Source organism: Phaenicophaeus curvirostris, chromosome 1, assembly GCF_032191515.1.
Source record: "Phaenicophaeus curvirostris isolate KB17595 chromosome 1, BPBGC_Pcur_1.0, whole genome shotgun sequence".
Lineage (NCBI taxonomy): Eukaryota > Metazoa > Chordata > Aves > Cuculiformes > Cuculidae > Phaenicophaeus > Phaenicophaeus curvirostris.
In genome coordinates, this window is record NC_091392.1 from 179,729,458 (window position 1) to 179,744,263 (window position 14,806).

At 41.0% G+C, this 14,806-nt stretch overlaps 1 protein-coding gene across 2 annotated transcripts in view; it reads left to right on the forward strand.

Annotated features, from left to right (window-relative positions):
- Nucleotides 1-14,806, forward strand: part of FNDC3A (fibronectin type III domain containing 3A) — a 123,962-nt gene that overhangs the window by 88,884 nt on the left and 20,272 nt on the right. For both annotated transcript variants that reach the window (XM_069881377.1, XM_069881385.1), the window contains 5 exons: nucleotides 2,229-2,367; nucleotides 3,012-3,065; nucleotides 4,203-4,327; nucleotides 7,981-8,155; nucleotides 8,764-8,850. In XM_069881377.1, coding sequence (XP_069737478.1) covers nucleotides 2,229-2,367; nucleotides 3,012-3,065; nucleotides 4,203-4,327; nucleotides 7,981-8,155; nucleotides 8,764-8,850 — 580 coding nt within the window. The remainder of the gene's footprint in view (nucleotides 1-2,228; nucleotides 2,368-3,011; nucleotides 3,066-4,202; nucleotides 4,328-7,980; nucleotides 8,156-8,763; nucleotides 8,851-14,806) is intronic.

Below are 14,806 nucleotides of genomic sequence, written 5' to 3' on the forward strand. Positions count from 1 at the left end.
TTTACCCCATCTCATCCTCCTTTGAGTCATAAGTCAACATTTTTGGCTTAGCTGACCACTTAGTCCATTTTGGAAAACAGCATTAATCCTTCCTCATCCAGCATCCGTGCTCTTTACTTTTCATGGCATACCAGAAGAGTAGTGTTTTTCTGTCCTGTGAGCCAAGCACAGATGCTGCTTGCTTTCTCTGTTTCCCAGAAGCAGCAGGGGGAGGTACCTTGCACAGGAACATGCTCGCTACTGGCTACCTGAAAGTCAGGTTATGCTGCTTTGACTTTGCCCCAGCAGACCAGTGAGTCTGACCCCTCACTCAGTGTGATTCTGCCCTTCTAGCAGAATTTGCTGCTTTAGTGTGTCCTGCTGAAGAAGTAGCATGAGCCTGGAAAGGTGTAGTTAGGTGTTACTTCTCCCTGCTTTTTGGAAGATTATTTCTTAGTTTAAAAAACAAACAAACAAAAAAACAGTATGAATACAGCAGTTTATATTCACGTTGTGAAGGCAGAAGTGAAGGCCACTTTAAAAGTACTGCCTTTTCAAGAAATAATTGCAGATGGAGAATGTAACTTTGGAAGTGACTGAATGTGCAGCATGTGAGGGATTTGCCTCTCTTGACTGTGGAGAACCCCAAGACAGCTGTGTATTGGCCAGGGAACCAATTCAGAGGCTGTTGGTAGGAAGCACAGGGAACAGAAGTGTGTGAGTAAGGATCCAAGCCAGAAATGTTGTGCCTCTTGCCACATGAGCTTTACAACATCAGCAGTAGGAAGGAGGAGGATTTCTGTTATGTAAATCTTTTGATTAGCATTTGTTCAAATGGGAGAGCTACATTCCTGGTCCTCATTGTGAGGGCATCTGTACCTTCTAGTGCTGTTTTCCAGCATATTATCTTGGTTGCCAAACCAAAAGCAAAAGGAGGTTGGTCTGTTCTTCATCACAAATCTCATTTAATTTGGGCCATTATATGGCCTGCAGCACAGGTTCAGGAGGACAAATGATGAATTGACTCATAACTGTTCATATGCAAGTGTTTTCCCTGGGACTTTGTTCCCAGTTTTAGTAGTGTTTATGCAGTTTGTCCAATGATGTTAAAGTTCAAAATGCATGAAGTGTAAGGGTCAGAGCCCATGATTTATTTTTTTCTCACGATAAGTCCCTTTTTATCAGGCTACATTCAGCTTCTTTCTTGCTCAATTCTGGTAGTTTTAGGGAATGCATGGGAATAGATGACTTAGCCATCTAAGCTCTTCCTGAACTGGGTGTTTAACAGAATTCTGCCAGCGTGAACACTGCCTAAAGCCAGTGAATACCAGGAGGACTGAACTATGAAGATAACTACTGAATTACGTGTTTATGATTGTATGCAAGCACAAACAAGTTTGTGCACAACAGTAGTCACTGTTTGAATGTCTCTCCCTGTTCATGATATCTACAAAGCCAAATTTCCTGTGACTTGCTGCTCGTGCAATGACAGCATAGAAGGAAGTCCTCACAAGCCTTATATCAGTGATCTGAGGAAATGGAGGGGGGAATATTTCGGAGGGGAAGTGTTTTTTTAATATCAAAGGAACAGGTGAACCATAAGAAAGTAATGTGTGGGTTGACCCAAGGAGGAGACAAAGCATAGCTACGCAGCCAAGGCTGCAGGGAGAGCACAGGAGGATGCCAGATATTAATCCTGTACTTCATTTTGGGGAAAAGCTGTTAGAGAAATCATTTTTCTTTGAGACAGAAGCAAGAATTCACTCCTCTGAAGTACATGGAGAGTTAATTCATAACCTTCCAAAGGAAAGGACAGGGTGAACAGACTCAGCAAGGTCTTGAAGGCATGCAGAAGGTACTCTGAAAATGTATCAATAGCTTCATTATGCTCATCTGACAAAAGCACATGCAGAAGAAGAATTATTCATCATATAAATTAATGTCTGCAACAGATAATGAGCCTGCAAGATGTTACCATTATTTCCCAACCAAAGTACAGCAAGTAACAAGCAGATTTCAAATGTAATAGTAAGACTAACGCTGATGGACTGTAATGATACACATCCAAAGTGAAGGACACTCTTCTTTTGCATTACTTCTGTTAACCAAGGTGCTCCACTAGTTAAGTAACAGTGATATTATAATAGTGAGATAGCAACACAGTGACTTAATTCTGAATACTCAGTTTTCTTTGGAAACTGTATACATAGATTTTGAAGCAAAACATTGTTGGCTCTTTTCCACTTCAGAGTCCAAGTTGAATGCAATTGTGTGAAGGGGAGCCCTTCAGAAGCAGAGAGTTTTACTACCACAAGTTGTGAACCTGATGCTCCAAATCTGCCCAGGATAACTAATCGGACCAAAAATTCTCTTACTTTGCAATGGAAGGTAAGAATAGTGTAAAAACCTTCAAAATAAATAGTTTCAACTCCTCAGAATTGTTTTGGATTTGTCAATCAAATGACAGTTCATTGAAATGAAAATTTTTTGTCGAATATACTATTTCCACAGTTCATGACTGAAAATACATGTACTGGGTTAGGAGTGGACTTGGGTAAAGAGAGGATTCCCAGAAAAGCAAGGAGCCTTTGTAGGTAAAGTTACTGAGTTTGAATGAGGGACAGTGGTTTGAGTTCCAATCCCCTCTTGTACTGTGGAACCAGTTCCTTTCTCAGTTATTGAATATAGGCTTGTTTGTGCAAAGCAAATGAAATGGTCTGGAAAGACTGAGATTTGAGCAGACCGACTTACCTAGTTGCTCAGAAAAACACTGTAGTGTTTTACACTGCTGCCAGAATACTTTTTCAAAGTCTAAATTGGAAAAAAGAACAAAACCATAAGTAAGATACAGGCATTCATTGGATGGAGACTGAAGTATAGGACTGTCTTAGCAAGTGAAACATTCACATAAGGGGAGTGTCATTTGCCCTGTGCTGGTCTTGAGAACATGATTTGACCTATATAAGCATTTTTTTTCCTTAAGTGGTCTTATATCCAGTTAGAGCTCTAATTTTCTTCTTTTCCTGTTTCAGGCATCTTGTGATAATGGTTCTAAAATCCACAGTTACCTTCTGGAATGGGATGAAGTAAGCAAGTTATTCTATTTTGAATTTTATAGTTTTTTAAAAAGTAGTTGTATGCTGCTGTGCACATCAGGTTGTGTGAAAATGTAGCTTCAGTCTAGAGGCATGTGACAAATATGTAATTCTGAAACAATTATGAATATATGATTATTGCACCATTTTTTTCTTGGGGAATATAAAATAATAGGATCTTAGTTACATAAGTTCTCTTGTAACTATCCCATGTGTAGATGGGAATGCAAAGGCTTTTTTTGAGGGGCAGGAATTTATTGTATTTGAACAGACACGAATTCTCTGTTAACCTTGCAAGGAAATTCCTCTTAGGGTGGCTATTTTAAATTTTCCTGCAAAGCCTGTCCTGCTTTACCACCCTGAGACCAGAAAAGCTGCTGGTTTTACTGACCCTGTTCTAAATGTTATTTTCCATAATGGCAGCATCAGCAAGTGAGTTAAAGCAAACAACGATTTTAGTTTGTTGCCTCCTTATTTTGTGATATTTGCTAGCAGTAAAATGCCATTCTTGAAGTGGGCAAGTAATAGCATTGAGTCTGGAGTGGGTGAAAGACAGACAGACCAGCAGAAACACACAATCTGGTTGTTAAAAGCAGCTGCCTCAGCACAGGTCGCCATACAGTAGTGCTTGATCTAAAGAAAACAGACTGAAGATGTCTTTTTCCATGTTGGAACTGGATGATCTTAAAGATCTCTTCCAATGCAAACCTTTTTATGATTCTCCCACTCTTAATAGAGGCTTTTTCACTTGTAGTCCAATACTTCTGTCAAGACCTGACACTGAAGGATCAGTTTCCTGTAAGAGTCTTGCTTTTGTACAATGGGGATGAATCTACTGTGCCCCAGCAAGCATCTTCCAGTCACTACCTGGACAGCTATCCCAAGATTGCAGAGCTGCAGAAGCTTCATGGCTTTCCTCTTCCAACCCTGGGAAACTGGGAAACTGAAAGGAAGGAAAAAAGCCTCTAATTCAATATATATATGAAGTTTCATATACCTCACTATATGGGAGATTCTTGAGTTATGTTTCATTTCAAAAAATGAGTTTATTTCACATTTGTGTGTTACTTTAATTGATGTATGCATGTATAATAGGGTGGATAATGTGATTAACCTATTCCTTTTTAGGGAAAAGGAAATGGAGAGTTCTGCCAATGTTATTATGGCCAACAGAAGCAGTATAGGATTACTAAACTATCACCAGCAATGGGGTACACCTTTAGGCTAGCAGCCAAAAATGACATGGGAATGAGGTAAATATTGCTACTACATACATGAATATGGAATACATATGCATGCGTGTGTGTGCTTGCTCAGGAAAGACATATGATGACATTTAAAGAAACAAGTCTTTTGTCCAGCTGGAATGAAACAGAATGTAGAATACGGAATAGTTCAGTTGAAAGGGATCCACAGTGATCATCTAGTCTAACTGCATAGTTAATTGTCAGTTATATGAGTGGAATGTTTTTCTGCAGAGTATCTGTGTTCTGTGAACCGCTTGACCCTGCCTGAGCAGGGGAGGTTGAACAAGGTGACCTTCAGAGATCCTTTCCAACCTCAGCTGTTCTGTGATTCCCAGCATAGTGTATTTTATCCAGGTGTGGTATAGCTACATACTAGAATCACTGTGTTGTGGGCATACTTACCAAATAAATGCTACAAATCTCAGCAGATAGTACAGCTCTTCTGCCGGCCTTAACCTCATGTCCTGAACAGCCTGCTCAGACGTCTCTACACAATGCCCCTAGAATGGGGAGCACGAGCATGGTACAGACAGCCCAGCTACTCTCACATGAAATTAGCTCAGGCTGCGCTGATTTTTAGTTTCAGTCTTTGCAGGTCTGCACTGACCACCAGAGTTGCTACTTTGAATATGTTTCCTACTACATGTACTTGTAATAGAATTTTTGGGTATGCACCACACTGCACATAGTGCAATTGTGGCTTTTGTGTCTGATGTAATAAGTACCTCTACTAAAATTCTGAGGATCATGCTAAAAGAGAAGGGATTCAGCCAAAAGGACAGAGCTGAATAGTTTAAATACTGCAGTGCTTGTGCTGCTATGCTGGCTGGACGGTCCCTCAGCTAGCACAAGATGGTGCTTGAGGGAACAATGCCCGCTTGGACAGTGTAAAGAATAGGAAGCCAGACTGGGGACTGTAATTCGTGCTGGACAGAAGAAATCTTCTGCAGACGAGGAGCAGCTGAGAGAGCTGGGGTTGTTTAGCCTGGAGAAGAGGAGGCTGAGGGGAGACCTCATTGCTCTCTACAACTACCTGAAAGGAGGTTGTGGAGAGGAGGGAGCTGGCCTCTTCTCCCAAGTGACAGGGGACAGGACAAGAGGGAATGGCCTCAAGCTCCGCCAGGGGAGGTTTAGGCTGGACATTAGGAAAAAATTCTTCACAGAAAGGGTCATTGGTCACTGGAACAGGCTGCCCAGGGAGGTGGTTGAGTCACCTTCCCTGGAGGTGTTTAAGGCACGGGTGGACGAGGTGCTAAGGGGAATGGTTTAGTGTTTGATAGGAATGGTTGGACTCGATGATCCGGTGGGTCTCTTCCAACCTGGTTATTCTATGATTCTATGATTCTATGAAGTATGTGAAAACTACAACTAGCTCAGGAGATCTGAGGCATGTGTTGGGAGGCTTTGGAGAGTACTCAGGGAATACATTGCATATAGTGCCTGTTCCTATGTCTTTCCTTAGGCACCTGCTTTGGGACACTGTCAGAGGACAGTGTAGTGAGCTAAAATGACTTCTGGTATGCTCTGACAGTCTTTCTTGCCGCCTTCTGGATGATGTTTCTGGAATGAATTATTCTCAGAGTTGCTCCTGGACTTTGTCTTGATGAGATTTAGTTGCAACTGTTCAAAAAAATAGACAGGGAATGAGGTGACAGTTAAGCAGGGTCCAGTGCTTAGGCTCTCTTCTATTCCCATTTTATGCCTGACTGTAAACGGGCCCTCGAGGAATAACCTGCACATATTACAAATGCCTGCAGTGTAAGCTGGTAGAAGACACTGAACAGTTAAGTACCCTTTTTAAACTAATCACGCCAAATAGATTTTTAAATCGATGTTTCATAGCATTGTAAAGATGCACTTTATTGTCTTTATGGTATTATTTAATTAAGTCTCATGAAATAATATTTATTAGGGTACATTCTTCCTCATGAAGAACATTGAGAGCCTTAGGCGTCTGGAGGCAGGATTTTATCTAAATGATTTTAACAACAAGAACAGATACTTTATGTTTTAGTTACTCGTGTTTTTAAACCTAATTCTAAGCATACATGAAACAGTGGCAAAAGAAAACTGAAACATTATTGTACGTCTAAGTGAATGGTTTAAGAGTCACTGAAATGTGGATATTGGTGGAATCTTTTACTTGATTTCGATGTGTTTTGGAGTGGTTCGATCAAGTAAAGAGAGTCAAATGTTTTTACAATACATGTTTTTTTACCTTATGTCTGCTTGTAAGGTGACTCCTTCAATAGTTCATTGTGAATGGAAGTAGGCGTAGTATTTGTCTAGCTTCTTTTTAGGCTTTCTCTAGCCTAGCTATATATTACACTGAAATTTTTTTAGTAGGTGTAATCTATGTATCACATCGTCTTCATTTCAGAGATTTTCTTACTTGTGACTTTTTGCAAGAAAAGAATTTACATTCCCTCCAAATTTAAGAAGCTTTCACTTGTTTTTCACTTTTTAGTATCTTCCTTCAAAATCTATTTCATAGTCTGCGTGTCCACACAGACTGTCTGTCTCCTTTGGGTGCTGTCAACCCCTTTGATAAGGTGTTGGCTATAAGGTTTTTTTAATTTTTTTTTTTTTTTGATGCCAGAAAGACCTCAGAGCAGACCAAAATTTTTAGTTTGTGCGGTACTATAATTTGTGTTGGGTAAGGGAGAAGGTGAAGTTGAGGTATTTCTGTATTGACATTTTTCAGGAAAGTCAGGTTCTGACACATGAGATAAAATTTAACTGGTACTGTTATTTAAGCCATACAGAGAATTCTGTTTTCAGGGCTTCCTGATGCTCACTTAGGTAATGCCTAGCTTTTTAGATTAAGATTACATCTTTGATGTTAGTTTCATACAGTTAGAAAAAAAACAACTAGACTAGCTCTTAAGCCTGTGTTTCTTCAGATCTGATGCGCAAGCGGCAAATCTCTATATAAATGCCAGCTGAGAACCAATGGGTGATTTTTAGAGTCTAGCTGATACGTGTCAGACCACCTATGCAAGTGTAGTACCAGTTTACTGACTTTTGCACCCCTCTGTTTCACAGTAGGTCTTTTTGTGTAACTTATTTGTGTCTTTATTTCAAGATATATCTAAGCACCATCAGATAAGGTTAACAGTGGTGTTAGGGGACTCACTGGTGGACACTACTTCATTTGGTTTGTTATATGACTTTCATATTAGCAACTCTTAAAGTAACTTAACGTTGAATGAGGTTATTCTATCATTTTTCTGAATCACTAGAGAAACTAATACTTCACAGTATACTGGAATTGCTGCCTGGGAAGCAAAATATTTTGGAGGTCTTTACACATATGCTTTTACGTCTTCATTTTTCATTTTGAATATGAAGGACACTGTGGTATTAGTACATTACTTTGTACAGAGCTGTATTGGTTTAGAATAATGATTTAATATGGAAAAGCAAAACATATTGGTTAGCAAAATGTTGCAATTATACAAAAAAATATTTTGACCTTGTTCAAATGTTTTGTTACTGGCAGACTCATGGGCAAGTGAAGTTGCCTGCGTGTACCAGCTTGCAATTTCTAGTTTCACACATGTCCAAGAATCTGTCATAGCTGTATTTAGTAAGAATTATGCTTTTCTAGATATTCATTACTGTGTCTAGTTAGTTTACATACTGTCTGTTTTAAACAGTGGTTTTAGTGAAGAAGTCCTGTATCATACCTCAGGCACTGCCCCAACCACACCAGCAAGTCCTTTGCTGATTAATGCTGGAGTTACTTGGTTATCCCTACAGTGGACAAAACCCTCAGGAACACCATCGGATGAAGGAATCTCGTATATATTAGAGATGGAGGACGAGAACTCAGTAAGTTTAGAATACTTACTCTCAATTAGAAAAGAGACTGTAATGTGTGTGTTTAATACATAATTGTATTAAGTGTAACTGGTTATTTTTGATACAATTTTCTACAAGGAACTGAGTTTTCTGAAAGTAACATTGCTATAACTAAGCAATGTAATTTTGTCATTTTTATTGTTACAGCTATTGTTATTAATATTATTAAGGCTCAATCCTGCAAAGACTTTTGAATTACTCTTAACTTTGTGAATTTATGCGTGAAATTTAATCCGTATAAGAGCTACATCAATGTTGTTGCATGATGAAATGTGGTCTCTCTAGATGTTATTTCAACCTAACCACCTTTGTTTAAAAATTAGTCCCATTGTACCCTTTGAAAGTGTTAGATATAATTTCTGTTGTCACTGTTTATATTTTTCTTTTCTTTTCTTCTGATGGGAGAATGGTTAATCAAGTTTTCTCTTCTGCAAAAAAAACCACGTTTACACAATGAAGTTACACTTATTCCTTTGTCAGAGGAAAATAACTATTATGGTGTGAAATAGTATTTTATGTGTATAAAGTATGTTACATAGTCTATTCTGTGTTTCAAGTAATGCTGTTTAATTCCGCAGGGATATGGTTTCAAGCCAAAATATGATGGTGATGACCTTACCTACACGGTGAAGAATTTGAGGCGTAGTACAAAATATAAATTTAGGGTAAGATTTTTTCATGTGTGTGGGATTTTTTGCACCAGAGTAGCTCGAGTTGACGTGGGGTGGGGGAGCGATAACTTTTTTTGAGGAAAATTAAATTTTATGCCAGTTTCTTAAAATTTCAGTCTCTTAAAACTATCAGCTGAACACTTGCTTCACTCATTATCTGTGCAGAAGGAATAAGTACCTCCCTCTGCAAGAACATAGCACAGTTGCAGGTATCCGCATCATAAGTCAATATTCTTAACCATTGGGGTCTTTGTTTTGGTTTGGTGTTGCATAATCAGGTATGCTTCTTCTTTCTGCATTTAACTATAGCCAAAAGCTCATTGCTAAGCCATTATTAAGTTAGACCTCGTTCTGAGCTAACGAGTTCAGCCCTCAAGGCTTACTAGAATGGACTCAGCACCATGGTAATATGAATGGTTTAGCAACGTAGGCTTAGTGCTATGCCAGCACTGACAAATGTTTTTTGATCCAAGTTACTCCTTACCTCAACTCTTTCTGACGTGTTTAAAGTCTCTCAAAGAACCCCACAGCTACCCTAAGTAATATTACTTGAGTATATGCAACATATATTTCTTGGCAGCCAAATAGCTATCAAGGACTACAAGAACCTTCCTAGGACATGGAGAGTTGCAGTCAGAAAGTCTGAGGATCAGGTAAAACTGAAATTAGCCAAAGATGTCAAAAACAACAAGAAAGGGTTCTTCAGATACAGAAGCGCAGGGAAGGCATACATAGGCCTGTTGCTAAACAGTGCAGGGAGGCAAGATATTAATAATGCCAATAAGGCAGAGATTCTCAATACCTTCTTTGCCTCTGTCTTTACTGGCATAACTGGATCCCAGATCACAGGATCAAGTAGCTGTGACAAGGCATGTGTCAACTCAGTAGTGGCAAAGGAAAGGCTGGGCTGTGACCTCTTGCAAGGACTCAACCCAGTGACAAGGACTTGCCAGTGACAAGTGGGGTTCCCCAGGGCTCAGTGCTGGGTCCAGCCGTGTTCAATGTCTTCATCAATGACCTGGATGAAGGCATCGAATGCACCCTTAGCAAGTTTGCGGACGACACTAAGCTGGGTGGAAGTGTCGATCTGCTGGAGGGTCGGGAGGCTCTGCAAAGGGATCTGAACAGGCTGGACCGCTGGGCAGAGTCCAATGGCATGAGGTTTAACAAGGCCAAATGCCGGGTCCTTCACTTGGGGCACAACAACCCTGTGCAGTGCTACAGACTGGGAGAAGTCTGTCTAGAAAGCTGCCTGGAGGAGAGGGACCTGGGGGTGTTGGTTGACAGCCGACTGAATATGAGCCAGCAGTGTGCCCAGGTGGCCAAGAAGGCCAATGGCATCTTGGCTTGTATCAGAAACGGCGTGACCAGCAGGTCCAGGGAGGTTATCCTCCCTCTGTACTCGGCACTGGTGAGACCGCTCCTCGAATACTGTGTTCAGTTCTGGGCCCCTCACCACAAGAAGGGTGTTGAGGCTCTGGAGAGAGTACAGAGAAGAGCAACTAAACTGGTGAAAGGGCTGGAGAACAGGCCTTATGAGGAGCGGCTGAGAGAGCTGGGGTTGTTTAGCCTGGAGAAGAGGAGGCTGAGGGGTGACCTCATTGCTCTCTACAACTACCTGAAAGGACGTTGTAGAGAGGAGGGTGCTGGCCTCTTCTCCCAAGTGACAGGGGACAGGACAAGAGGGAATGGCCTCAAGCTCCGACAGGGGAGGTTTAGGCTAGATGTTAGGAAAAAATTCTTTACAGAAAGGGTCATTGGGCACTGGAACAGGCTGCCCAGGGAGGTGGTTGAGTCACCTTCCCTGGAGGTGTTTAAGGCACGGGTGGACAAGGTGCTGAGGGATATGGTTTAGTGTTTGGTAGGAACGGTTGGACTCGGTGATCCGGTGGGTCTCTTCCAACCTGGTTATTCTGTGATTCTGTGATTCTGTAACCCACATCAATCTATGGGCCAAGGAAGGATCCACTCCAGGATGTTAAGAGAAGTGGCTGACGTTGCAAGGCCAATATCTATAATATTTGAAAAGTGACAAAGATCAGAGGATATCCTGACGACTGGAAGAAGGCATATCTCATGCCTGTCTACAAGAAAGGCCCCAGATAGGACCCAGGAAACTACAGGCTTATTAGTCTTATTTCAGTCCCCAAGAAGGTAATGGAACAAGTTCTTCCAGAAACTGTTACAAGCCAAGTGAAGCAGGTAGTTTGAAAAAGCCAACACAGATTTACCAAAGGCAGGTGGTGCCTGACTATCCTGATCACCTTCTACAACGAAGTAACACTTTCAGTTGGCCTGGGGAGAACATTGGATGTTGTTTACTTGGTCTTCAGAAAAGCATTCCATGCTGTTTCCTATAGCCTTCTGGACAAGCTGGCAAGATGCAGACTGGATGGGTGGTCTACAAAATGAATAGAAAACTGGTCAACAGGCCACACTTGGAGGGTGGTGATCAGTGGTTTCTACTCATGCTGGCAACTTGTCACAAGTAGGATCCCCTTCAGACTGATACAAGGCCCCAAGTTGTTCATCTTCATAATGATCTAGACTATGGGACTGAAAGTATCCTCACCAGGTTTGCTCAGTGGAGAGGTGGATGCATCAGAAGGGAGAGGCATCTTACGGAGACACTTGGACAGGCTAAAAGACTGAGCTAGCAAGAACAATATGACATTTAACAAGGCAAATGTGAAGTCCTGCACCTGGCTCAGAATAACTAAGGGCCCAGTAAAGGCTAGGATCTGTGTGGCTGGGGAGCAGCCCTGCTGAGAGGGACCTGGAAGTCCCAGGGAAAAACAAGTTCAATGTGAGTCTACAGGGCACCACTGCAGCAACCAAGACAAATCTGATGCTGGGCTGCATCTGTGGGTGCATTGCTAGCAGAGATAAGAGATGTGATCATCCCACTCTACTCGGTGCTTGCCAGGCCACACCTGGAGTACAGTGTTAGTCCCCACAATTCAAAAAAAGACACAGATGAACTAGAGAAATTTCAAAGGAGGGCCACAAAGATGATCAAAGGGCTGGAGAACCTGCCCTGTAGGGAAAGAAGTTAGGACTTCTCCTTGGAAAAGGCTTAAGGGGGACCAGTTTTCTGGTACTTAAAGAGTAGCTACAAAGAAGAATGAGGCTCTTAACGTTGCAAGGAGCCACATGGAGGAGACATGTGCAATGGGTACAAGTTGCACTGGGAAAAGTTTCATCGAAGAGAATAAATAAATTCTTTACAATAAGCACAATCCATCATTGGAACGACCTCCTCAGAAACACATTGGGACTCCATGTCACTGGATGCTTCCAAAACACAACTGAACAGGGTGCTAGGTAATCTCAAATAAGCTCCCTTTTTCCTGAAAGGTTGGACCAGACACTCTTTCGGGTCTCTTCCAGCCTGGGCTGTTCTAAGTTGTTCTTGAACAGTTGGCAGGGGTTTTGGAGCAAAACTAAAGGCATGTCCCACAGCATGTAGCTGAGTCAGAATGATCTCATCTCTGCCTACAGGGTAAAAACGTTGATAGCTGCTACCTTGCATACACCTAAAATACTGTTTCAGAAGGAAGAATTGGGAACTGCTGAAGAAAAGCATTTCTGTGCAATATGGAAGGTATCAGTTTAGGGGCTGGTTGGTTTGTTTTGATTAACACTAAAACGTATAAGTAGCCCTTTTCAAATGATAGCTGTATTTTGCACTTTTGAATATGCTTACTTTCTTAAGCAGAGAAGGTTACGATAGAGATTAATCTTACAGCACTTGGATTTTTTTACATAACTTAATATTTAAATAATTGAAAATACACAATGTGTTCCAAGAACTGTACCAAGCTAGACCGGTTATGGCCACACAATGAACTTAAACTGAAGAACAGCTTATTACCCCGGAACTAGCTTTTGCAGGATTTGATTGTAGTTTTCCTTTGAAAGTAATCCTACATGTTAATCATGCATGTTACTCGTAAGTATGTAGTCAAGAGAAACATCCTATGTTTGTTACTAATTTTAAAAAAATAATCTTATGTTTATACCTATTTTTCTTAACAAAACAGTGAACAGAAGTCTCTGTTCACTCATTCACAGGGAATAAAGGAGAAACAAATGTGTTAATCAGGTCTTTAATTTTCATTATACAGGGGAAAGACTTAATTAGTGGTAATATTCCTTAAGGCTTTTGAAAGAAGCTTTGTAACCATTGGAAATCTTATTATAATATGTAAATGCTAACTGTGCCTGCTTAACTTCATTTATAAGGGCACAAAGACAACCAGATGATTGTTAATCTTGTAAACTGTGTCGAGAGACTTAGTGTCTGGGAGACGTTAGCTCACATTTCCTTTTCTCAGTCTGTGCTTTTACATTACACCTGTCATTTGATTATGTTAATTTTTAAAACAAATAGAAAAGTCAAAAAACGGGTTTTTTAGGTTCTTTAATTTTTTGCTAGGAACAACTGGGATTAAGTAGTAAACTAACTGCAGGTGCAGCCAGAAAGTAAAGAATAAAAGCAGTTTGTTTTCCTAGAATCACAGAAAAGTCTAGGTTGGAAGGGACTTTTGGGGATCACCTGGGTCAAACTTGTGTGGAAAGCAGGGCCTTAGGTTAGGCAACTCAACTCTGTCCTAGCCCTGTCAAGCTCAAACTTCAGTATTTCCAGCAAGAGAGATTCCACCACTTCTCTGAGCAGCCTGTTTTCATGGTGATTAATTTCTTATATCCCACTAGAATTTTCCCTAATGCACTTTCCCTAATTCCACATTGTCTTTTGTCCTGTCATCACAGATCCTTGTGAAGAGAGTATCTTCATCTGTGTTGTAACTACCTTTTGGGTACTGGAAGACTGTGATTAGATTTCCCCCGAAATGAAACTTCTTTTTCTAGGCAGGGTAGACCTGAGTTCTTGAATCTTTCTTTCTGTGTCAGGTTCTACAACCCTCTAATCATCCTTGCCCTCTTCTTCTCAGTGACTGTCTTGAATTGGGAAGACCAAAACTAGGTACAGTATTCCAGCCTAAAAAGTACTGGGTGAAGTGGCGTAATCACATCCCTTGCTCTGCTGGCTAACTTCTGGCTAATGCAGCCTCTGAAACAATTTGCCTTTGCTACTCCAGGGTGCTTTGCTGATTCGTTTGGCTTGCTCTCCATCAGGATCCCAAGGTGCTTCTCAACAGAGCTGAAAAAAGAGAAGCTGGGTAGCCAGTCAGCCCCCAGACTGTACCGCTACTGGGATTATTCCATCCCAGGTGCAAGACTTTACATTTGCCGTTGTCAAAACTCATGCAGTTCTTGATGCAGTCCCCCAGCCTGTCTAAGTCTGTCTATGTGGTGGCTCCTCCTTCCAGCATATCTCTCTCTACTCCTGGTTTAGTGTCATGTGCAAACCTGGGGATTGTACATTCATTCTTGTCATCAAGATCACTTCTGAAGATATTGACTAGTATCTGATGTTGTATTGACTGCTGAGGCAATTGAATCCTGAGCAGCTGCCAATTTGCCTTTGAAGCGTTAGCTACCATCCTTTTAGCCTGGCATTCTACCAGGTTTTCCACATCTTGTGGTCCATCTGTCCTGTCTATATGTTACCAGCTTGTCTACATGGATGTCAAATTAAAATCGAGGTGAATGATGTCCACAGATCTCCCCTCACCTATTAAGCAAGTTGTTTCATCATAGAAGGCGCTCAGGTTGGTTGAGCATGAGTTGTCCTTGATAAATATAGTCACCCTCTTGCCCTTCATGTGTATATAAATAACTTCCATGACAGCCCTTGCCTTAGTTTCTCTTGGGACTGAAGAGTTTATATCGCCTTTGCGGTTTTTAATACGACTTACCCATATAAACACTTTTATCTCTGAATGTATTTCCTTAAAAGAAGATACCATAGTAACATAAGAGCACTACTTAATTGATCCAAATTATTCCAATTTTTCAGCAGTTAGTAAAGAAGCACAAAAATATT